The 23,727-nt window shown below is 51.2% G+C and overlaps 1 protein-coding gene across 2 annotated transcripts in view; it reads left to right on the top strand.

Annotated features, from left to right (window-relative positions):
- The window catches only part of LOXHD1 (lipoxygenase homology PLAT domains 1), a 162,447-nt gene that overhangs the window by 119,806 nt on the left and 18,914 nt on the right, over positions 1-23,727 (top strand). For both annotated transcript variants that reach the window (XM_042910747.1, XM_042910746.1), the window contains 11 exons: positions 941-1,057; positions 1,768-1,930; positions 5,575-5,729; positions 9,618-9,827; positions 9,920-10,055; positions 11,959-12,167; positions 13,026-13,211; positions 16,005-16,132; positions 20,892-21,009; positions 21,723-21,897; positions 23,514-23,699. In XM_042910747.1, the coding sequence (XP_042766681.1) occupies positions 941-1,057; positions 1,768-1,930; positions 5,575-5,729; positions 9,618-9,827; positions 9,920-10,055; positions 11,959-12,167; positions 13,026-13,211; positions 16,005-16,132; positions 20,892-21,009; positions 21,723-21,897; positions 23,514-23,699 (1,783 nt within the window). The remainder of the gene's footprint in view (positions 1-940; positions 1,058-1,767; positions 1,931-5,574; positions 5,730-9,617; positions 9,828-9,919; positions 10,056-11,958; positions 12,168-13,025; positions 13,212-16,004; positions 16,133-20,891; positions 21,010-21,722; positions 21,898-23,513; positions 23,700-23,727) is intronic.

Here is a 23,727-nt window from a genome sequence, read left to right as displayed (position 1 = left end):
GTGAGACTTCCACCCATACGATCATGGTTAAGGTCAACATTGCACATGACAGAACCTGACTGATACTGTCACACCTGTTTTTCAGATGAGGAAACATTCTTTCATCCTTTCAGCAAAGGTATCCTGAGTTCTGGGGTTCACAGGCTCTGTTCTAGGTTTTAAGTATAGAATGATGGGCAAGGACAGGTGCCTGCCCTTGTGGCTTTCAGTGGTAGAGAAGACGATATTACACAAATGAAGGCAAACTTCTGACTGTGAGAAGTGCAGGGGAGAGGGGTGCTATGGGATACTGTAAGAGCTTCTCAGGAAGAGATTTGAGTTTCTTGAGGTGGTGAGGGGGGCTTCCCTGAGGAAGTGATCCTTGATCTGAGACCTGAATGATGAGGTTGAGGTTTAGCTAAAGAAGAGGAGAGTGGAAGAGCAGGAAGAGCCTGTGCAAAGGTCCTGTGGCAAGAGAACATCAAGTTTGAGGGACTGGAATTTGAAGGATCTAGAAGAGGGGTAGCTAGAGACAGAGGGGCCCTTAGGGGCCAAGGAGAAGGTCAGGCTGACAAGAAAGGGCATGGGCAGAACCAGAATTCCTCTTCTGAAACCCAAATCAGTTCTCAAGCAGGGAATGAACCACCACAGTGTAAGTAATGGAAGACAGAGAGGTGGGCTCCACCATGAAAAGGAGAACAGCCTCCCAGAGGTTGATGGAAATGCGTTCTGGAATCTAGGCTGATTTTAAGTAGGGAGAGAGGAAGGGAAGCATGAGCATGGCATGTGGAGAGGAGAGTGGGGGCGGGCTTGGCTGGACAGTGGGGGCATACTGGGAGAAAGCGGCCCCTGGAAGTTCAAAGGAACTCAAGAGTGGATGTCCTGGGCAGACAGTATGTTGCTGAGTTTTACTTTCCTGAACTTTTCTACTACCATCTGGTGCATTTTCTCCTTTCCACAGTTAGAAGATGTAGGGGAAATCATTGAGAAAATTCGGATCGGCCATGACAACACAGGCATAAATCCAGGGTGGCACTGCTCCCACGTGGACATCCGCAGGCTCCTCCCCGATAAAGATGTGAGTTTCTGACCGATCTGTCCTGCTGTTTCTTTTGCCCCTTTCCAGAGGAGATTCAAGGCGGATTCCTGATAAGAACCTGCAGCCTTATTAAGTTGAGGTAAAATCTGAGGACAGTTCACCCACTTCACTCAGAGTACAGGAACCAGCTCAGGTCCAGGGCAGAACCTTTTAGAACCCGGTTTAAGGGTCAAGGAGGAGCATCTGGGTAGCCCCGTCTCTGTGCCCCACCCTCAGGGCCACATTACTGAGTGACCCTCAGTATGTGAGTGACCGAGTATGCCCTTCCTGCTGCTCAAAGTCAACTCAGAAAAAAACTCACCAGAACAACTTGGCAAACATCCTGAAGCCACACAATTCTAAACGTGGAAGGCAGGTTTCAATTGTGGCTGTGGTTGAGTGACCTGAGAGCAATTTAAAAATACAGAGCCCCTCCCTTTACCCACTGAATCTGAGTCTGTGAGATGAGGTTCTGATGCCTATTTTTAAGTTACCCTGGGAACCCCACCTTCAAGAGCCAACCCCCGATGTGGTTGTTGAAGTCTTTGGATAAGACTGGATATACTGGCCTCCCTTGCTGGCTTTTGCATTATCTGTGGGGCTCTATGACCCTTGTCATTGGTCCCCATGAGTGTTGACATGCTGATGAATCACTGAAGTCAGAAGGTTCCACACAAAGAGCTAATTTTCCTCTTGCCTCCTTACCGCAGGGCACAGAGACCTTGACTTTCCCTTGTGACCGATGGCTTGCCACGTCAGAGGATGACAAGAAGACCATTCGAGAACTGGTTCCTTATGATATCTTCACTGAGAAATACATGAGAGATGGGTCCTTGAGGCAAGTCTACAAGGAAGTGGAGGAACCTCTAGACAGTAAGTGTGGTGCCCTCCTCAGGGTCAGCAGCAGCCCTTCCTTGTAGGGCACCCGCCCCGTGCCAGGCCGAGTCTTTGCACCCCAGGAGGCAGGGTCTGTTATTATCTCCACTCCGTAGAGAGGGCACCTGGGGCCCACAGAGGTTGCCTAACCTGCCCAGGTTCACACAGCTGATAAATGGCAGGCTCTTCAGGGTCCCGGCTGTGTCACTGCACGTCTTTCCGTGGCCTGATGGTGACACTGCATCCCATGTGTGCTCTGTGCCTGGATTCTCCTGATCCTTGTGGCCTCCCTCCTCTTCGTTTATTCACTACTCCTCTGCAAGGCTTGGTCCTCTCTGCTCTCACAGGATGCGTATGATTCAAGAAGCATCCTGGACTGCATGTATTTGTGTGTGCATGCGAGTGCGTGGGCACGCCCTTACACAGGCACGCATTCCTCCTGGACGACAGGGATAGTCACACCTCTTTTTTGAGCAGCAATGCCATTGTCCTGTCAATCCCCAGGTTATTCAGTCAGCCCTAAATAAGCTTTAGCTGTATCAAAAATCAAATTTCCTTGCCAAAAACAAGCTTTCTACCACTGGCGAGGTGCAAAATACCACAGGCTCCCCATGGGGGCGGTCTGCACGGATCAGAGATGCCCCGAAGGCTTGGAGACTCAGCTCATATATGTTGCCTTGCATTCCTTCTGGAAAAAACTGGATTAAAATCCAAGATTCCCGGCCCCATATGGAACCAGAGGGATGTAAACCAGCTATAGCTCTAACATTTCCTTTGATCTCAGTTGCCACTCGGTTAGAGATAAAAACAAGTGTTGCCTCCGTAATGTGCCTTTCCCTACCCAAATCCCTTTGCTGTTAAATCTGGAGGAAAATTCCCTCTTCTACTTGGGTCCCAGAGGATGCCCTGGAAAGCTGTCCCAGCGGCACACTTGGGCTGTTCTGTATTAATAACATGCCACAAACCCACTCGGTGCCTGGCGATGTTTCTAGGGAAACATCTTTCCACCAAGAGCCGTGTGGCTTGGGTGGGACAAGGGAGGGAGGAGGATCCAGAAATAGCTGGGTTTGACTGCACAACTGCATTGCTCAGCGCCCAGAAGCGGAATCAGTGTTCCATTCCCCAAGGACTGGAAAGAGCAGTGGGGGTGCAGGAGGGGGAGAAGGAGGGCCATCCATCCACAGCCCCTGGTGACACAGCACCCCACTCTGGGACAAGGGCTCCTAGCAAAGGTCCTACCTCAGTGCGGAGCAGGGCTGAATGCACGGCTGGGAAGTGAAGGCAGAGAAAACATGAAGGGGAGGACAGTCGATTGTGTCTAAACTGTGACAGGATTCCTAATGTCACCTCATGTCAGTGTCAGCCAGACAGACTTGGGTAATGTTGACTCTCAAACACCAAAGAGAAGGTTTTATTTATTAATGCAGCACATGAAATGCTTGACAGATGCCGTGCTGAGCTGAGCGAGGTAGGGCTCGAGGGCAGTGGGCCTGGTTCTGGTTCCCGCCCTGGCTGAGGGGGCAGGCTCTGGGGAGCTGTGCTCACGGGACACCTCGGAGGTCAGAGGTCAGCAGAGCAGAGCACTGGGCAGGGAGGGTGGCTGGGGAAAAGGTTTGGAGAAGGGGCTTGCGGGAGGGGGCTGAGCTCAGGTTTGCATGTGAGTTTATGACATCTAGTCAAGGCGGACGTGTCCCCCAGGTGACAAGGCTGTGGATCCAGGGCACAGGAGGGAACTGGGTTGGAGACACAGGCTCGGGGAACTCAGAGAGGTCAATACCCAAAGCATGCAGGAAGGGAGCTGAGGGAAGCGGACAGAACCAGGCATCTGGGGGGCGGGAAGAAGATTAGGAACCCGGAAAGCCGCTCCAGAAGGAGCGACCAGAGAGGCAGATGGAGAGCAGGAGAGAATGATGCTGTGGAGTCCAAGGGAAAAAGAGGAAAATAATAGGAACCACTCTGTGGGCGTGAACGTGTTCCATAACCATGGGTATGAGTAACTCACATCATCTTCCTTTTTTTGATTTAATTAAATGTGGTCTGAGCCCACTTTGCAGGGGTTGGTGAGAAAGTCCATCTCAGTCACTGCAGGGAGCGGGGGATCCCTCTTTTTTGGCTTCATAAGAATCCTGAGCCTCACAGGAGGGGCCTGGCCCTTAGTCCAGGGCGGGTACCACCGACACCTATGTCCTCCCAACACATGGTGACGGTTGCTGCTGGTTCCCCGCAGACACGCGGGTCGGCATTTCTCTGTGTGGCCAGAAACACTTCAGCTTCATCATGAGACCCTCTCTCTGGCCATGAGGCCTCCTTGCTTCAGTTTCCCAGATAACCACCTCAGCCTTCCCCCTGCAGGGACTCTGTGTGCAGATGAGGGGTTCCCGCCACCCAAGCGGACTCCCGAACCCTCACCCCCACGCAGGCTAGGGAAACCAACCTTCCTCCAGGCTGGCCACTCCCGCCCTTCACCTCAAAGCCACAATCTCCATCCCTCCCCTTGGGGATAATCTGGCTAAGTCCCCTCTTCCTTGGCCTGAAACTCCAAAGCCTTTAGGACAGAGGAATACGGAGAGGGGACAGAGAATTCTTAGCTGCATTTTCCCCTAGGGGTGGAAGTTGGAAAAAGAGATACTTTATTCTTCCTCGACGAGCCCGCAGCAGCAAAACAAAGACAAGACAGCATTTGTTTTTATTTTCATGAATAACTTTTAATAACTGTGGCACCAGTATTTATCCAGCCCTTCCCATGGGCCATGGGAGCTGAAGAAGAGGGTGTCAGTCACTGGGGCAGGTGCTGGATGGCAGGGAGTTGGAGAATAAAGGAAAATAAAGAAATGGGGCAGCTGGGTGGCTCAGTTGGTTAAGTGTCTGACTCTTGATTTCAGCTCAAGTAAATAAATATTTTTTAAAAATCAGGAAATGGACACTATGGGGAAGCTATACTTTCAAAAACATTTGATTTTTTTTCTAAAAACCACTTAGAAGGAACTGGCATGGATACTAGTCACCCTCAAGTAGGAAGGCATATTATTTTTTTAATTTATATTTATTTTGAGAGAGAAAGAACAAGAGCAGGGGAGGGGCAGAGTGAGAGAGAGAGAGAGAGAGAGAGAGAATCCCAAGCAGACTCTGTGCTGTAAGCACAGAACCCAACTCAGGGGTTGAACTCACCAACCGTGAGATCATGACCTGATCCGAGATCAAGAGTCAGATGCTCAACCGACTGAGCCACCCAGGGGCCCCGGGCAGGCATATTGTTGTCCGTGTGTCAGGGAAGGTAGATTTAGTGACCACAGCGTGCACGCACGTCAGGCAGTCTCTGGCATCTTCCCCCGTTGGAAGCCCAGACAGCTGGATGGGTGGATGGCTTGAGGGCTACGGGGAGGAACCTCCGTCCTCTGGGTCTTAGGGGCCACCTGTGTCCAGATCAGATGGGCAAACTTCCCACTGGTGAATCTGCAGATTTGTAGCAGAATGTCCATAATTGACCAAATAAAAGGAAGACACTAACGCCTCCTCGAGATGTGGGCCAGGAGCTTAATACCTCCTACAAATCCAGCCAATGGATTTAATTTAATCCTAAAGCCAATGCCACTCTTTTCTTCCCTTTGTCTGTCTGTCTGTCTGTCCGACTGCACGCCCAGTTGTGCTGTACTCGGTGCAGATCTTTACAGGAAATGTTCCTGGGGCAGGGACGGACGCTAAGGTCTACATCACCATCTATGGAGATCTGGGGGACACCGGGGAGCGGTACCTTGGCAAGTCAGAGAACCGCACCAACAAGTTCGAGAAAGGAACGGTATGCGGGGCACACAGAGTTTTTACCCCCTCCCCTTCCCCTCCGGGCTCCAGGTGTCTGGGGGCCAGCTCTTGGTCCCTGAAGCTGTCTGCGAACCTTGTGGGGTGTCAAGCTCCCTCATGTGGGCGGTTGGCCTTGCACTTCTCCCTGCAGAGCAGCTGGTCCCCTCTCTGAGCCTGTGCGTGGGCCCTGGGCCCTGCATCTGGGGTGGAGGTAGACCAGAGGGTAGGGTTTGGGCAAGTGAGAAGCCTGTTTGAGTTGGCTGTACTGGGGTGGGGCGGGGTGGGGGGGGGATGCTGGTCATCATCAGAAAATCCAGCTCACTATGGGCGGATGATGAGCATGGGGGTGAACATCAGAGTGGCGGGGGCTGGAGGCCTGCCTCTCCTGTCAGCTCCTTATCTGGTTGAACCTGTGTGGACTTGGTTTCTCCATCTGTAAAATGAGGAGCCCGATATGAATCAGCTAAGCTGTGTTGTGCAGAGCTCTGGGCAGAACTGAGGCCCATGGGAGCCACGGAGGGATTAGAGGAGCAGACAAGTACCCCGCTCCCCCAGCTAAGGTCCGCTTTGACCTGAACTATCTATGGAAGTGCCAAGAAAGTGCTCTATTAGGCAGAGGGCTCTGACCTGCTGGGGTTTTAGGAAAAGGAAGACCTCTGTCCCAGTTTCTCTTCTCAGCCCCTCGACTTCCCTCCTCTCCCCACGGTAGCTCTGCTCTCTCCCAGGCCCTTTCTGCCTTATCCCCTCACACAGCCTCAGCCTCTTTGCCTTCACTCCATTCACCTAAATCTGCCAGAACTCCCCACAGACCAGGCTGTAGCTGCAAGGTGATCAGAGCAAGGTAACCCCATCTGTGGTCTTGCCTTTGGCTATGCACATGCAGGGGTTTCCTGTACTGAGCAGTGGGTGTTTAGTAGGGGTCTGTTTAAGCCTGACTCTCAGCCAGGCATGATCCTTGGCACTGAAACATTTCCTACTTGTGAGGAGGAAATGAGCTCTGGAGCAAGGATAGCAGGTGTCGTCTAAGCGGGTCTGCGGCCATCTGGTGACCCCATGGGCCCCGCCATCTGGAAGGAGTCCAGCCTTGGCCTCAAGGTCCCGGGGAAGTCAGGCCCTGGTGCTCCCATCCATTTGTTCCATCATCCGGATAGGAACCATTGACTTTTAGCTTTGGTTTACTGCTTTGGAAGTGGGAGTAGCAGTATGATAGCTACTTAGACCCCTGGGCTGAAAAACAGGACAAGAGATGTAAGAACACTTTGTATCAGGGAGAAATAATTTCACACACACACACACACACACACACACACACACACACACACACGAGATATAATGGTTTGCTGCACCGGTAAGGTAGCTAATAGGAGGCCTATCCATTTTGGGGAAAAATGGAATACAGAGAGGTACACTTAAGTGGCTCACGCGATGTCCCGGACTCTATACTGGGGACAAGCTCTGTCACCTATGCTGTTGTGGGATGTGGCAGTGCCATTCAGCAGTCAGCCCTGTGGCTGGGGCCAGATCACCCACGTTCACATCCTGGCTCTGACACTGACTAGCCCTGTGGTCTTTGGCAAGTTTCTTCGCATCTCTGTGCCTCAGTTTCTTCCACCGTAAAGTAGGTTCACTGAGCTAGAAACTCTGAGGTGCCTAGCTCTTCATCAGTGCTGAGGATTGGGGAGCTCACCTTCGGCTGCCTTCGCTGATGCCCGGAGCCAGCATCTGGTGATTGCACTGTAAGACAGCAATGTGCAGAGCTGACAGGTAGATGTTGGTTTGGGGCCATACCCACGGAGCCGGGCACAGAAGAGGCACCATACATACTCATAAATGAATGAACTTATAAATGAAGGTGATGCAATCCATTCCACCTGGATTCAGAGTCAGATTTTTTTCTCTCTAGGCAATTGTTGTGTCACGAGAAAAACCTTTGTCCCGTTCTACACCACCTCTTCCCTTTCCTTCCCGCCAGTTATGATGTCCTAACAGGGGAACTGGAGCTACTTCTGGCTTAGTCACGGATGATTTACGTGACTTTAAGTTCACTGCTGAGCATCTAGCAGCTTCCATTTCTCTAATTATCTCCTCAGAATATAGAAGTCCCCCTTGACACCCTCCCCCACTCAGCATCTCCCCACCCACATCTAGTCCAAAGCCAGGTCTTGGAGAGTCTCCCTTGCACACGGCTCCCAGACCAGCCCTGTCAGCTCCTTAGCCCTTTTTCAGCTTACCTGGCTTCCTGAACCACCCTGGCTGCCTGCCGCACCTCCTCATGTCACCTAGCCAAAGGTGACAGTCACTCAGCCGGCCAAGGGCTCTCCGCTGATCCCCAGATCTGGCCTGGGCCCTTTGTAGGATTCACAACCTTTCATGGCCCACCAGCCAGCCTGTATGGAGTGCCCACAGCAGAATACCCCACGCTCTCTCCTGTTTCCAGACCTTTCTGGGCATCTTCTCTGCATCCATGTACGTGTGCCCATAGAAAATCCATATATATATATATATATATATATATATATATATATATATATATATGACATCATTCCTATACGAATGCTTCTTCAGCCTGCCTTTGGCGTGCAATCTCCCTATGTCAGGATATTCGAGTGTAGATGAAGCTGGCTCATTCTTCGGAACCACCACACATGTGACATTCTGCACACAATATCACCATGGTTATTTAGCCGTTCTCCAAGCACTGGACACCAGATGGCTCCTAGTTTTCCACTGTAAAAATTACCCTGCAATAAGCATCCTTGTGCACACATAAAGTTGTCCCCTCCTGAGGACAGAAGGAAAGAGGTGGAATCACTGTGTCATAGGCTGTGCCTGTTTTTGCTCCGGTGATCTCAGCCAGGCAGCAGAGCCCTGCAGCCTGCAGGGTCAGCCGCGCACTGCCCACCTGCAGTTTCCTCTGCCTGCAGTCACCTGCTGTGGTGCCAGAAAGGCCTGGCCCCCACCCTTAGCTTAATGCCACCTCCTGGAGAGTCTTCCCAGCCCTGCCTCTAGCCCCCAGGCAGGTGGCTGCTCCTCACCCATGGGCTGTGATTATCCACCTGGCCCTCTCCCTCTCTGGGCCGTGAGGTCCCAAGGAGGGGCAGACGCTGCCTATCGGATTTATCTCTGGGTTCCCAGCACTCAGCAGTGACTCAGCACATCTTCCACCTTCTGGAAGAAAAACACTGTAGCTCAGGGTCACCGGCCTCTCCTGCCCTGCTTCACGGTCCTGCCAACCACATTCAGCCTGTGTTTTTGACCATACCTCACTCAGGGCCTGGATCTCCACATCTCACTGAGCAACCCCCAAAGTGTCCAAGCGCCCAGGAGTGTAAGGGCATTTTATGGAAGGGGTAATCGGACCCAGAGGGCCTTACATCACACCCCACATAAAACCACCTGCACCGCAGCTGCTGTCCCTGAGCCCTCAGCCTGACCTCCTCCAGCTCTGTCTCTCTTCTGGGCCTGGTCCAGCAGCAACTCTGACTGCCTCCCAGCTTCCCCCTGGGCGTTTCGAGCCCCTCCCCGTTACTCCCTCCTGCCTCCCACCTGAACTCGTGCTGATACTCAACATAAGCGAGGACATCCAGGTACCAGGGCCAGGCTGAGCGCCCTCGTCTAGCCCACTCCTGCCTGCGTTCCATCCTCCAAGCATCCACAAGGCTTATCCCAGGAGGAACAGGACTGCAAAACAGGGCCGCTGTGGAAGTGAGGGAGGCCTCAGAATACCAAACGCTCAGTGGTAGGGACTTGGGCCTGGAGGGTTTCCATCTAGGAAGGTCTGTTCAGCCCCACAACTGAGGGGTATGGAAGGTACTGGATGGTCGGGGTTGGAGTGGGTGCAGGTGGGGCACACCCCCACCCGAGTCCCCACACCTGGACTCCGCAGGCCGACACCTTCATCATCGAGGCCGCTGACCTGGGTGTCATCTACAAGATCAAGCTCCGCCACGACAACACCAAGTGGTGCGCAGACTGGTATGTGGAGAAGGTGGAGATCTGGAATGACACCAATGAGGACGAGTTCCTGTTCCTGTGCGGGCGCTGGCTGTCCCTGAAGAAGGAAGACGGGAGGCTCGAGAGGCTCTTTTATGAGAAGGTGTGGGAAAGGCGGTGTGGGGTGGGGGGGACTTCGTACTGTGGCAGAAGGGGCCAGAGCCGTAATGGGGACTGGGTCATGCTCCTGGGCAGGAGTACACTGGGGACCGAAGCAGCAACTGTAGCAGCCCGGCTGACTTCTGGGAGATCGCCCTGAGCTCCAAGATGGCCGACATCGACATTGCCACAGTGACGGGGCCCATGGCTGACTACGTGCAGGAGGGCCCAGGTAGGCCAAGCCGGGGACTCAGCAGAGGGGAGGCAGGCACCGGGACATGTGTTCAAGCTGTTCTTGGACAGGCCATGCATTAGCCCCACCGTCATGTGACTTCTACCTAACGCTTTGTAATTCACACTGAGTTTTCCATCCCCACGACAGCCCTCCGGGGGCAGCCATCAGCCCTGTTGCCGATGGAGAAACGAAGGCTAGGAGTAGTCAGGGTGATGATACCCTTAATCCACTGACCCACTACCAGGAGGCTATCACCGTGAACTCTGCCCTCACCCAGAGTCTCAGGATGTAGATTCAGCACCGTGGGCCTGGGACAGTTCTCACCAGACCCACACAGCAGCAGTCGGAACACTTTGCATGTCAGGAGAGCATCACACAGAGGACTTCAGCCGTGTAGACTTAAGGCACAGTGTGATGTGGTCAGACAGAGGAAGAATTTCTAAGATGGCTTTAGGGGGATTTAAGTTCCATTTCTGGTTTAGACAATAATATATGTGACCTTGGACAGTCACTCTTTTGGCCTCAGTTTTCCCCTCCTCCATAAAGTGATGCTGTAATGCCCTGACAAGCCCCTTGTTCCAACCAGAGTTTTGAGAAAAAGTAGTTCTGTGTTTGTCTATTGGACATTTAAAGGCACTGCCTATCTGTTCAGCTCTCTTAAGTATAGAGCATGACAACCACTATATTCCTCCCCAGGAGACAATGTGTGTGTGTGTGTGGGGGGGGGGGGGGTGTCTCTGGGGCTGGCCGGAGTGCATCAATCATTTTCTATTCTACCTTCTCACTATGTGAATAAATGACAGGACCCACAAGAAGTATTTCTCCTGAATTAAGCACTATGATAAACTGTGAAAGGCCAAGGGGATCCTCCTATAAAGGTGAAATAAGGCCACTGGCAGGTGCAGAAAACAGTACTGGTTATTCCAGCCAAGAAGGTCTAGTTTGGAAACTTTCAAAGAGATACAAATTACATAACCTGTAACCATATAACCTCTAACCTATACCAGAGCATTGTCTCTCAAGATATTCCCAGAGAAGGGTTTCCAACTTGTATCAGTTAATAACTGCAAGTGACATAGACAAGATAGTGGCTTAAACAAATGAGGGATTTTCCTTTTTTCACACATAAAGGTTCACATATAGGCAACGAGACAGGCACAGCAGTTCCAATAAAGTCAGTGACTTCCTTCCTAAAGACTGCCCATGGTTCCAAGATGACTGCTGGAGTTCCAGCCATCACACCCACATTCCAAGCAGAATGAATGCAAGGATAAGGGGTAAAAGGGTGCTCCTCCCAGCTGAATCAGAAAGTTCCCCCAGAAACCCACCCAACAATATCTGGTTACATTTTATGACCACCGCTAGCTGCAAGGAGAATGGGTACTCATTGGGCAACTAGAGCTCTATGCTGCACTACCTGAGCAAGTTTTCTTGCGGATTAATCTAGTCTGTTTTGGAAATGGGGATGCCTTCTAGAACTTTCATTTACCGTGCTACACATATAATGCTATTTTACTTTTCTTTCCCAAATTCCTACTTTCTGTGAGGCCTTGTTTTTAACAACCTTATTTTCGCTGACTGCAGTAAGCTTTTCAGGCATCTAACCCCTGTACCTGGTGAAAGGTTATTTTCTTACCCTACTTCACAAGGGAGTGCTGGGCACAACTGAGATAATTGGTCAACGGGGCTTTCTAGAAGTGTCAAGGATGCTCTTTTAGGATGATCTCCGCTTGGGAGATACCGATCTCTCATCCCCTGGAGAGTAGACGCTCATCATAGATAATTCACCAGTCTAGAAAGCTCTGGTGCACTTTGCTCTCCAAAAGTCATTTCCAAATCTGTGAGCCCACCCCGAGCCCCCCTGGCCCATTTTGAGGCTGGGCCCCCTGATCTCTTGCAGTGATTCCATACTACGTGTCAGTCACCACCGGGAAACACAAGGACGCAGCCACTGACAGCCGGGCCTTTGTCCTCCTCATCGGGGAGGATGATGAACGCAGTAACCGCATCTGGCTGGACTTCCCCCGGGGGAAGAAGGGCTTCAGCTGTGGCTCCGTGGAGGAGTTCTATGTCGCCGGCTTGGATGTGGGCATCATCAAGAAAATAGAGGTGCTGGTCCCGGGGTCCTGGGATGGTGCCCACCCCGAGGGAAGGAAGGAGCCAACCAGTACATAGTGGGAGGGAGTGTGGAGGGCAGGCCGAGCAACCAACCTGGAGCTCCACCTCAGAGCAGGTAGTGGGGGAAGGTCCCCTGGCCTCTGCCATCAGCTGGCTAGGTGACCTGGAATGAGTCACCACCCAGCCAGGTCTTTTTCCACCCACCCAGTGGGGAAGCCTGATGTATTAGTTTTCTACTGCCGGGTAACAAATTACCGTGAACTTAGCAAAAGAACACGCAGATGTATTATTTCCCCGTTTCCCAGGCCAGGAGTCCACATGCAAGTTAGCTGGGCCTCTTTCCAACATCTCATTGGGCTTGAATCAAGTTGCTGCTGGGGCCGTGGTCTCGTCTGAGGCTCGGGGTCCTCTTCCAAGGTCGTTGGCGGAATCCACTTCCTTGCAGCTGTAGGACCGAGGCCGCCAGTTCCCAGAGGCCGTGTGTGTCCCTGCCACGTGACCTTCTCCAAAACATGGCAGTTTATTTTTTCAAGGCCAACAAGACACACTCTCTTCTGCTTCAGATCTCTCTAACTTCTCCCATCTCTGACATCGGGACCCTTTTCTAAAGGGCTTGCCTGACTAGGTCATTCTCACCCAGAATAATCTTGGATGAACTCAGAATCATCTGATGAGGGGCCTTTATTTTATCTGCAAATTCTTCATCTTCGTGGGAAAGACCTGGGTCAGTGCGTGCAGAGCACATTGGGAGGAAGCACCGAGGAAGGAGGGTGCAGAATGGGGAAGGGGATGCTGAGTGGCGAGGGCTTCCTTCCCAGACCCTCATGGCCCTGGTCTGTCCCCTCCCAGCTGGGCCATGACGGGGCCTCCCCGGAGAGCTGCTGGCTGGTGGAGGAGCTGTGTTTGGCCGTGCCCACCCAGGGCACCAAGTACACATTGCGGTGCAACTGCTGGCTTGCCAAGGACCGAGGCGACGGTGTCACCTCCCGTGTCTTCGACCTCCTGGATGCCATGGTGGTGAACATTGGGGTGAAGGTATAAGGGGGACCTGCGTGTGCATATTGCGTGGCAAGGGCAGTGCATGTTGGGATCGGAGAGCAGAAGTGGAGACAGAAGTGAGGGAAGAAGGAGACTCGTTGCTGGGGCACCGGCAGGGGCTGCAGCCTGGTATACTAGCCACATTCGCTTTGCTCAGGTCTCTTTGGGTCTGCTGCTGGGTTACCTTGGGCAAGACGTCTGGCCTCTCTGGGCCTTGGTCTTCTCATACAGTACATGGAAGTAACACTTCCCATCTTGTTCCACGTGAGACCTCGATGAGCATGAATGAGATCATGAATAGTCCACGAAGAACTTCGCAAGCTCTGCATAGATGTGCGGAGTCATTTTTTTCTGAAGGCTCCCTCAACACCCAAAGGCAGGGATGGGAAAAGATAGCATTTGGGATGCTGTGCACTTTGGGATCTTGCAGTGCATTTAGAGCTGCTTGCACTGGACCCTCTTTAAGTGGAAAAGGCTGGAAGGCAGGAGCTCTGAGCTCCTGTCCAGGCCCCACCTCTAAGTGGCCAAATGACCAGAACAAGTTGTGTAAACTCACAAGTCGGTGCTGGGCAAGAGTCAGGATGCCTGAGTGCTGGTGCCCAAGGATACATGGCCCGTTGGTGGCTCAGAGGGCTCAGTTCACATGCCCGTACAGGCTTCTCCTTCTCCCCAAAAAGCTGTGGCATCAACAGGAAGCTCCAGCCCTCATCTCTGTTCCCAAATCCAAACCAATGAGCTACTAGATTTAGGTCAGAAGGTGTCCCACAAAGATAAGAAATCACCCTAGACCTGAGGATGCCCTGCTTATTTCTATATGGAAACAGAAGGAAGGGCTGAGTTTGGGACTTTGAAAACCTGGACAGGCAGGAGGGTGGATGCCTGCCCCTCGCCTGCTTGAGAGCCAGAAAGCAGAACCTTCTACAGCATAGATATCTTCCCCTCCCTTCCCCAGACACCTCCATCTGTGGGCAGACGGATGGTGTGGGTGAGCACACAGTTCATCCAGGGACCTCCATCCTGACCCAGTTCCCAGCATGCGCGTGGGTGTGAGTGTGTCTGTGTGTGTGTGCTGCCCCCCCCCCCGGCACACACATGCACACCCCACTCAGTGCAGCCGCGTCTCCCCCTGAGCCCTTTAGTCTGTGGAAATGTAGACCCACGCCCCTATTATTCATGTGACAAAAGAACACAGGTTTATCACTTTGCAAAGCACCACAGGGTTCTTTGGACTGGCCATCTCCCCAGGAGATATCGGACCAGAATTATAAAAGCCCTGTTTCTGTGTCTCTTTCTGGAAACAACCTCTTACCTAAAAAGAGACGTGTCCGTGTAAAGGAGAAAGAAGTGGGCCCAGAGAACACAAGAGTCCAGAGGGACCAGCCTTAAGGGGCCAGTCTCCATACAGTCGCCAAAGCACTCATTTTGATCTATTTTTCATGCCTGTCTGACTAAAAGCAAAAAGTGCCAGGCTCCTGCCTTCATTCCCAATAGCTCCCCCTGCCACCACGATGCCCCTGTTAAGGTCTGAGAGGATTTTCCTGGTAACGCAAGAGGCTCTTCAATCATGTCCTCAGCAAACAAGTGCTAAACTTGTCCTCTGGGCCAGGCCTGCAAATGCCACTTCTGACCTTAGAGCATCATGGTAAAGATTCTAGGTACTGTATGCAAAGCACCCAGCACTCAACAGGCACAACGTCAGGGGCATGATCACTGTGACAAATAACTTGGGCTCTGAGTTGGAGGGCATCTGGGTAGTGGGGACCAGGCACCTGCACAGGTGATATTGCAGTGTGGCGGCCACAAGGGGAAGGGAAGGGCCAGACGCGTTCAGAGGAGACCGGTTGGCCTGGCACTTCCCTGGCCATGTGTGCAAACTTCTCCCGAGCTTATGCTGGTCCTTGGGCACCTGGCAAGAGGGAATGGAGTAAGAAGCCAGGACCAGAGGATGCCAGAGAGGCGGTGAAGGTGGCCACCCTTGCCACAAGGCTGCTTCTTGGAGGAAGAGCCCAGCGAGGGCAGCGTCTAGGAAAGAGAAGGCTGCTCCCTCCCCCTCCAGTGAGCACACGCAAAAGGAATACATTCTCTCTGGAGCAAACCTCAGGCAAAAGGGCAAAATCCCAACTTGACGAGCAAATCGTGGAATCGGTGGTTGTCCTACCTCACAAGTGAATGGAGCCAGAGCTCCTTCAACAGTAACTGCTCATGAAGGCTCAGGATGTGTGCTGGCCCCACAGGAAGCAGGGATGGACCTGGAATTGCTGCTTCCGGGTCCATAGCACACGGAAGGCTGGGCATGGGCCCAGGTTTACCTGTCTGCGGCTCTCACAGTTCTGCGAAACGTTTATCCCTTTTTCTCAGTGGAGGAAGCAGAGTCTGGCCAGGCTGGAGTGTCTGCCCAAGTTCAACAGCTGGCAGGTGGCAGACTGGGGATGCAGATGGCGTGCTGGGTAGCTCCAGAAGCCGCTGTCCTGCCATCACGTGCTGCTCAACTGCATGAGCTTGAGCTGGGATTTGATTGACAAAGAGATCGGTGAATGCTGGGGCTTTCAGTCATGCTTCTGTGCACACACGTCCTCTGTCAGAAACTGAACAACTCTCTAGCACCAAACTGGACACAGCTGAGGACATAGAGTAATAAGGCTTGACTCTTGTTCTCCAGGTGATAGCAATTGATCAGGGGCGGGATTCTTTTCAGAGCTGGCAGCTTGCCCTGCCCTGGAGAGAATGAGGCAAGCCGGTGGGGTTGGTGGGTGAAGCCCAGCGTCAGGATCCGCGTCCCTCTCCCTGCAGGTGCTCTATGAGATGACAGTGTGGACGGGTGATGTGGTTGGCGGTGGCACAGACTCCAACATCTTTATGACCCTCTATGGCATCAATGGCAGCACAGAGGAAGTGCAGCTGGACAAAAAGAAGGCCAGGTATCCAGAGGTGGCCTCTGCCCCTTGCTGCTACACGCATCCAATCCCCCAGCCTCCAGTCCTACCCTGCCTCCCTCACTCCCCTCATGCCTTAGGGCCTTCCAGCCTCCACACCTTTATCCACATGATTCCTTCCTCCCAGAATGCCCTTCATCCATTCTCTTCTGTCTCAGGACCTTTCTTTTCCAGGGGCCAGCTCAAATCTACCTCCTCCAGGAAGCCTTCTTTGATCACCTCAGCCCCACAGTCCATCCATTCGTCCCTTCCTGCCTTCCTGCCTTCCATTCATCCATCACTTAAAAATGTTTATTGTAAAGCCTATATATTTATTAGTTGATAGCACTGTATCCTGTGAATCTCCTGCTTTCATTCACTGGATGGTGGTGATGTAAGATTTAAGATTAGGGGAAGCTGAGTGAAGAGAACACAGAAACTCAGTTCTATTTTTGCAACCTTCCTACACATCTAAAATGATTGCAAAATAAAAAGCTAAAAGAATTTTTTAAATAGTAAAAAATGATTGAACCCCTAGTATCCATCAGGCACTGTCTTAGACACTGGAGACGGAGTACAACCAGGAAGAGAAGATCCCCAAGTTCACAAGGCTTAATACCTGAGGGAACCATAGCAAGAGCACGAACACTGTCGTGGCCTTATTGTGTGCCATGAGTTTTTCTAAGCCCTTTGAATATATTGGCACACCTTGCCCTCCCTACAATTCTATGAGGACCATTATCATCATCCCCGTTTTATAGGTGAGGACACTGAGGCACAACAAGGTGAAGTCACACTGTTGAAGGCCACATGGCCGGTACGCTGTGGCCCTGGGAACTGCACCCGTCTCTAGTCTTAAGCATTAGGTTCTATTGCCTCTTAAGTGAGTGGTAAGGATGATGATAGTGGACCTCCCATAGCCCTTACTGTCTGCACCTTTCATCGAATCCCTGACTCAGTCCTGGGTTCGGGATGGTTTTCTGTGTTCAGCTGTTGTCCGCCAAGCCATCCCTGGCCCCTGATGTGTTGGGCAGCAGAGGGGAGAGGGGAGAGACTCAGAGCCCAAGCAGGCAGTCATGGACAAGTCTCGACCACCGTAGTAGGCAGTGGTCTGGCTGCCTGGGATGGTTGCCACAGAGCTGTGGACCAGAGATCTGCTATCTTACATGCTGTCTGTTTGGATGTTCATGCTCTTTCAGTCCTCACTTCTATACTCTGACCCTAACTTCCATCCCAACCTCAAAGTCCTATGGTTGCTGTTTTTTTAAATTAATCTTTCCATGTCACTGTCCCACCTTATTTTTCAGACGGAGAGATAGACACCTTTCTGGTAGTACTTAAACTCCAAAAGTGTTGCTCAAAAGCCACATTATAAGTATAGCCATATCATAAATGATTTGAGGCACCTTGTTAGTTAAAGGATTTTGTTTTTCTGAATAAAGACTTGCTGTTTGTGATGAGAGCCATCGCTGGTTTGCAAGCTCAAATTTAACTTTATTTCATTTGCAAGTGGCTCTGTTTGACCCATGCCTTGTTCTGGGTGTCCACATCTTGACTCAGGGACTTGGATAGTAAGACTCATTTGTGCTTGTGACATGTGCTGCAAGGAGATGCTTCCTCCAAGAAATGGTGTGCGACCAGATAGGAGGGAGAAACATGCACGCATACACAGAGAAGATCTTATGTGGGTTTGCCTGCTGCAATTGCCCTGTTGTCAAATGCTGTTATACCCAGAGGCCAAAGTTGATAGCCATGCACTCACCCCGCTCCCCAGCTGAAGCCCCAACTTCTTATCTTGCCACTTTGGGGGAGGCTGTTGTGGTAAACTAATTCACACTGAGATGCTGGTGAATTAATGTGGCATCCAAAAGAGGGGTCATCCTCAAAAGGTAACATGAAAACCAAGGAATGAGTCTCTAATGGTGGAATTAGAGTCAAATGATGTCCAGTGGGCATAGGTGCTATTTTTAGACAAAGGTATGTGAGGTTTTTTTTAGGGAAGTAAGTGCCTGTAAGGAATCATTCCTAGGTCTAGTAGAGAACTCATGTCCTGGGAGATTCCTTGGTCTGGAAACAAAGGGAATTCAGAGTTCTGTTGGGTCTGACCAACAGAATGGCCCCATGGCTTTCACTAGCCCTCAGTGCAAAGAAGAGGAGGAGCTGAGCTCAAGGGAATGCTAGGGTTCTAGCTGCCACTTCAGGAGGCAGTTAGGAACTATTTGACCAGTGACCATGGCCAGGGTGGTGATAAGCTTGTAAATTTCGAGTCTTCCTTCCATATCTTTATCATTTGGAACTCACACTGCCTGGTTAGCATTAAAACTCTGAGAATGGAAAGAGCCCATCTTTGGGGACTTCAGGGGCAGAGGAGTCACTGGTGAGGCTGAGTCCTTCTCTCAGTTGGGCTTGGAGACAAGTCTCAGGGGACAGAAAAGGAATGCAGGCTGCCTTCGAGAACACCCAGGTCAGGCAGTTGGAAAGTCCCAGGCCCGCTGCTGGGTGACCCCTCCTGACACATCACCTTCAGCTTGGAGGTCACAATTTAAGAGGGCATTGGCAGATTTGAACAGGTACTCAGCCTGATTCTGGCATTTGAGAATGATAAATATTTAAAATCTGTTTGAGGTTTCTTTGGCTTTGGTCTGCACTCAAACCTCTGTAAGCATACTCACGCAATATGGATGCAGGCAGGTGGGTGCAGCTCCCTGTTGCCACCTTCTATCTCATGGGGGCATGTGCTGTGTTCACTTTTATCTCAGTGGTCCTGAGGAGGGATCTGAGGGGCCAGGGACTGTTGGCTTTGCCTTTTACCCCCCCAGGCACGTCAGCACCCGTGGACACTGACACCACCACCAAGGCAGTTGTCCTGCTACTCGCCGCTCTTTGGAGCTCCCCCTATGCAGATCATCTGCCCCCCTTTAGGCCCCAAAGTGCTCCATCCATGCCTCTTGGGCTTGTGACAAAAATTTACTGCAAATCTAGTGGCTTAAAACAACAGGAACATATTCTCTTACGTTTCCTGAGACCAGGAATCTGAAATCAGTGTCATTTGGCAGAAATCAAGCCCAGCCTCACCCCCTTCAAAGCCTCTGAGGGAGAATCCTTTTCTTGCCTCTTCCAGCTTCCGGAAACTGCCAGACTTCTTCGGCTTGTGGCCGCATCTCTTCAGTCTTCAAGACCAGCATCTGTCCATTCTCTCCCTCCCCATCTTCACATCATCTCCTCCTCTGTGGATGTGTCAAATCTCTCTTTGCCTCCCTCTTACGAAGACACTCGGGACTGCGTTAAGGGCCGTCCTTGGGTATTTGTCAGCCTACCACAAGGGCCATGACCCACAGAGCATGGATCTGAAAACCCTGTCATGTAAGGAATAGTCAAAAGTTCCAGGGACATTTAATTCTCAAAAGAATTTTATTTTGAAACATATATGGGTGGGGATACATCTCCTTCGATGACCTGTATACATTAATGACTTCATGCCTCTTTGGCACAGATTGATCAGAGAATATGATTGTATTTATTTGTATCCAGTCATCCATTCACATATGCATAACAAATGTGGCATGTATAACATACATTTGTACCTAAATCGTAAATTAACGAGAAGCATAAAGCCAAGAATTCTAAATTCCTTTGATCTGCAAAATTATACACTTGGTGAGGAGTCAACTAGTTGAAAGATTATTTGAGGGAATTTCTAGTATGTGACATGAGCCTGACGAGGGAACTAGTGAGCACCTCCTCCTAGCTTCTGCAGACCAGAAGGACAGACAGGGCTTAAATTAGAGCAGGAGGGATTTAGGGCAGACTTCTGGAGAATGTTTTCACTTCTAATAATCATAAAATGCACATGAGTATGTTATCGAAAAGGATTAGGCCTCTGGCCCACCACTGCCTTTAAGGCAAGGAGTAGTTCTTGGTTTTCAGTCCCAGCCACACTGGCGGCGGCCTCTGTTTTTAAAAATACTTCTTGTATACAAGGAAGCATAATTGCCATGCAGCGTCATATCTTCAGTGCCACTTGCATTACCCCAGGGGCTTATCAACAGCAGCATCTGGAGTCAGTCAGCAGTCAAGCAATCAGTCAGTATGGAAGGTTGCATTACACATGCAGCATTGTGGGAAGAGGAGTAAGATTATCAAGATAGAGCATCTCACAGATGATGAGGTCATTCACCAGAAAAGCAGTAATAGCAACAAACGCAATGTACCTTCTGTTTGCCTGCCTTTTAATAGTTATTTACCCAATCTAAGGCCACTACTTTTAGTTTTGCAGATTGTGTATAGAAATATATCATCTAGAGCTGAGCAGTGGCTAACCTGCCCCACCATTCAGGGCAGCCCCGTCACTCATAGAATATCATTTAAAGCTTTGCAGGTATAGAATCCCTTTTACATTTTAAGCTGACTTCACATTCACTCGGTCCTCCTGACAGTTTTGTGAGATTGCAGGGTCCGTGTCGTTTCCCCCAGACTACAGATAAGGAAACCAAGTCCCAGAGAGAAGCTTGGACTGCTCTAGGTGGCTAGAAGAATAAGATTAGGAACCAGAGCTGATAGTTCTTGATGCAGGGCCATTGCTGTCAGCCAAAGTCACTTAATCCAGGCTTTCAGGAACACATCTGGGGTGTAAGAGACAGGCTATTGGGGAGTCACTGGGAGCTGAGATAGGAGCTGAGTAAGGGCCTCCTGTACCCTCCTCACCCCTGCCCAGCCCCTCATGGTAGCTAGGTCCCCGCTTTATGCCCCTCCTCTCTTCCCCTAGATTTGAGCGGGAGCAGAATGATACCTTCATCATGGAGATCCTGGACATCGCTCCATTCACTAAGATGCGGATCCGAATTGATGGCCTGGGCAGCCGGCCTGAGTGGTTCCTGGAGAGGGTAAAATGTCTTCCCTCCACCCTTTCTGCCCAGCCCTTCTTCCTGCTCTTCTGTGTTGTCAGTGGACCTGGTTAAAGTGCAGATGTCACTTTAGAGGGTTATTACACGAGCCAGGCTCCCAGCAGGAACTGGGGCAGCAGAGGCTTTAATGGTGGGCACTTCAGGCAGGAAGGCAGGAAGCTTTCGGTTGCCCCTGTGACCGCACATTAGGTAGCTGCCTCTTTCTCCATCTTGGGCTCTGCTCTCCCCCACTCAGTCTTCTCCTCTCCCATCCACCAAAAGCTATCTGTTTTGAGTCCCCTCAGGCCCCTACGTCCCTGTTCTGCCATTAACAGATTTTCCTTGAACCAACAATATGGTGCCCACACCAAGGACAGTCTGGCAGACTTCAGGTGTTTATGGCTGACAGTGGTTTGGTTCGTCCGTTCTTCTGTCATTCGCTCTGCAAACGTTCCTTGTGCACAGTGATAGGTACCTCTCAGAAACACGTTTGGATTAATTCTCCATTTCCAAACTAAGGTGGTCACAGTAGGGGCTTCAGACCCTGTGCAAGTCATACAGAGCAGGGTCTTTGTTTGGAGCGTCTAGATCAAAAGAACTCATCTCAGGTCTGGAGTCGTGGGTCTTTGGGGTTCAGCCAAGGGGGATGCATTAGCAGGTGGGCAGCTGATGGAAGTGAGGGCAGGTGTTCCCACACTGGCTCCCTCACCCAGATCCTACTGAAGAACATGAATACTGGAGACCTGACCATGTTCTACTATGGAGACTGGCTGTCCCAGCGGAAGGGCAAGAAGACCCTGGTGTGTGAAATGTGCGCTGTCATCGATGGGGAGGAGATGATGGAGTGGACCTCCTACACTGTCTCAGTTAAGACCAGTGACATCCTGGGTGAGTCGGTGGGGCCCTCCCGTCTCCCAGTCCCACATCCCACTACCCTTGCCCTTCCTCAAACTCGGGCCCAGGCCAGGGCACTTTTCTTTGGATGACCTTCCAAATGTTAGTCAACACAAGTCCTTTCCACCATATGTCACTGTCTGTCTGAACAAAGTAGTTCTCCCAGTTACTGAATTGGCTCTGTCCCCCATCCCCCAAGGCAGTCTGGGAGAACATGATGAGGCAGTGTGGTCAGGACTTTTGAAAGCTCTGCAGGAGCTTAACTCAGAGGCCCTCTGTCTTCCTACTGCTGTCCCATGCCCCTCACGCAGATGCTGTGCATCTCAGAGGCCCTTGGGTTCCTTCCCACATCTGTGTGCTTGGCAGCCATCTTCTGTGTGCTGGCTTTAGGCCTTGGGTCTTAGGATGGAGATATGACCCTGGGCCCTTATGAATCTGACATTCTAGCACAGCCGTGACATGAAGCTCTGCCCAAGGTCTGCATAGGAGCTGGGGAACTCACAAGAGGGTGCCTTACCCGGTTGGGGATAAAGGGCAAGGGTCATGGAGGGCCTCCCAGAGGCAATACCAAAGTCTAGTCCAGAAATACAGACAGAAGCCACTGAGGCAGATGGAACACCAGATGAAGGGTCTTACGAGCAAAAATGCTAGTGTTTGCAAAGGCCTGAAGCTGAGAGGGAACACGCTCTTATGGAGGCAGTGTCTCCCGCCTACCCTTCTCTATATCAAACCTGCTCTCCAGGAGCTGTTGCGAGGAATATGGCAAACTCATTCACACTGATTATAAATGACTAGTGAGGGATGAGCCTGTTTGGTCCTAATAGCTTACATGTTCAACAGAGAAGCATTTAGCCAAAGAAATTAGGCTCTCCTGGTAGGATCTCAGGCACAAGTGATGGGTTAGTATAGCTGGTAAATCTGTTGGCACCTCCCTTCCTCCTTGCTCTTGACAGTGGAACCTTCACTCCTTTTGGTGGAAGTTCCAAGTGTCCACATGTTTTGCACCCTCCATCTCCTCATGATGTGTTCTCAGAAAATAGTTGATAAGTTCCTTAATAACCATAGGGGGTGTGTGTCAGGAAACTTTCATGGAGCCACCTCTTCCAGAAGCATCTCTTTTTTTAAAACTAGGGTCAATACCTCTATTTGGCTTAAGCAGATGCTATGAAGCTCTAGTGTAGACTGTCAACCAAGCGTAGATATGGAGAGCAAGGAACTTTCCTATTTCCCTCTGAACCCACATTGTGCAGGAAAGAGTCTGTATTTCTAAACCACAAAGCCAGTCTTCATGGCATACCTTTTAAGTATGGGTGCATTTCCCCCAGAAATAAATGAGTTCTTGCACTAAAACCACTCATACTTGCTAACCAGGACTCCAGTTAGCTCAACAGCATTTACAAGGTACAGAGATAGGACGAAGGATAGAATTGGAGACCCAAGGGTCCCAGGAAACTAACCAGCCCTTTCCAACCTCACCCTTGGCCTCGTCAACATTAAACATCCCATCCGCACCGCTGGTGCTTCCGAGGAAGCCAGGATGGAGACCTGGAGAGTAAGTGGGCTGTGCGTTGGAAAGGCTAGCACCTAGAGCCTCTGTCTTTGCACCCCAGGAGCAGGCACCGATGCCAATGTGTTCATCATCATCTTTGGGGAGAATGGGGACAGTGGGACCCTGGCCCTGAAGCAGTCAGCCAATTGGAACAAGTTTGAGCGGAACAACACGGACACGTTCAACTTCTCTGACATGCTGAGCCTGGGCCACCTCTGCAAGCTGAGGGTCTGGCATGACAACAAAGGTAACTCCTGCTCAAGGTCAGAGGTGGT

Source organism: Panthera leo, chromosome D3 (assembly GCF_018350215.1).
Source record: "Panthera leo isolate Ple1 chromosome D3, P.leo_Ple1_pat1.1, whole genome shotgun sequence".
Taxonomy (NCBI): domain Eukaryota; kingdom Metazoa; phylum Chordata; class Mammalia; order Carnivora; family Felidae; genus Panthera; species Panthera leo.
The sequence above is the reverse complement of the archived record's forward strand: the minus strand, read 5'-3'. Positions and strand labels throughout refer to the sequence as shown.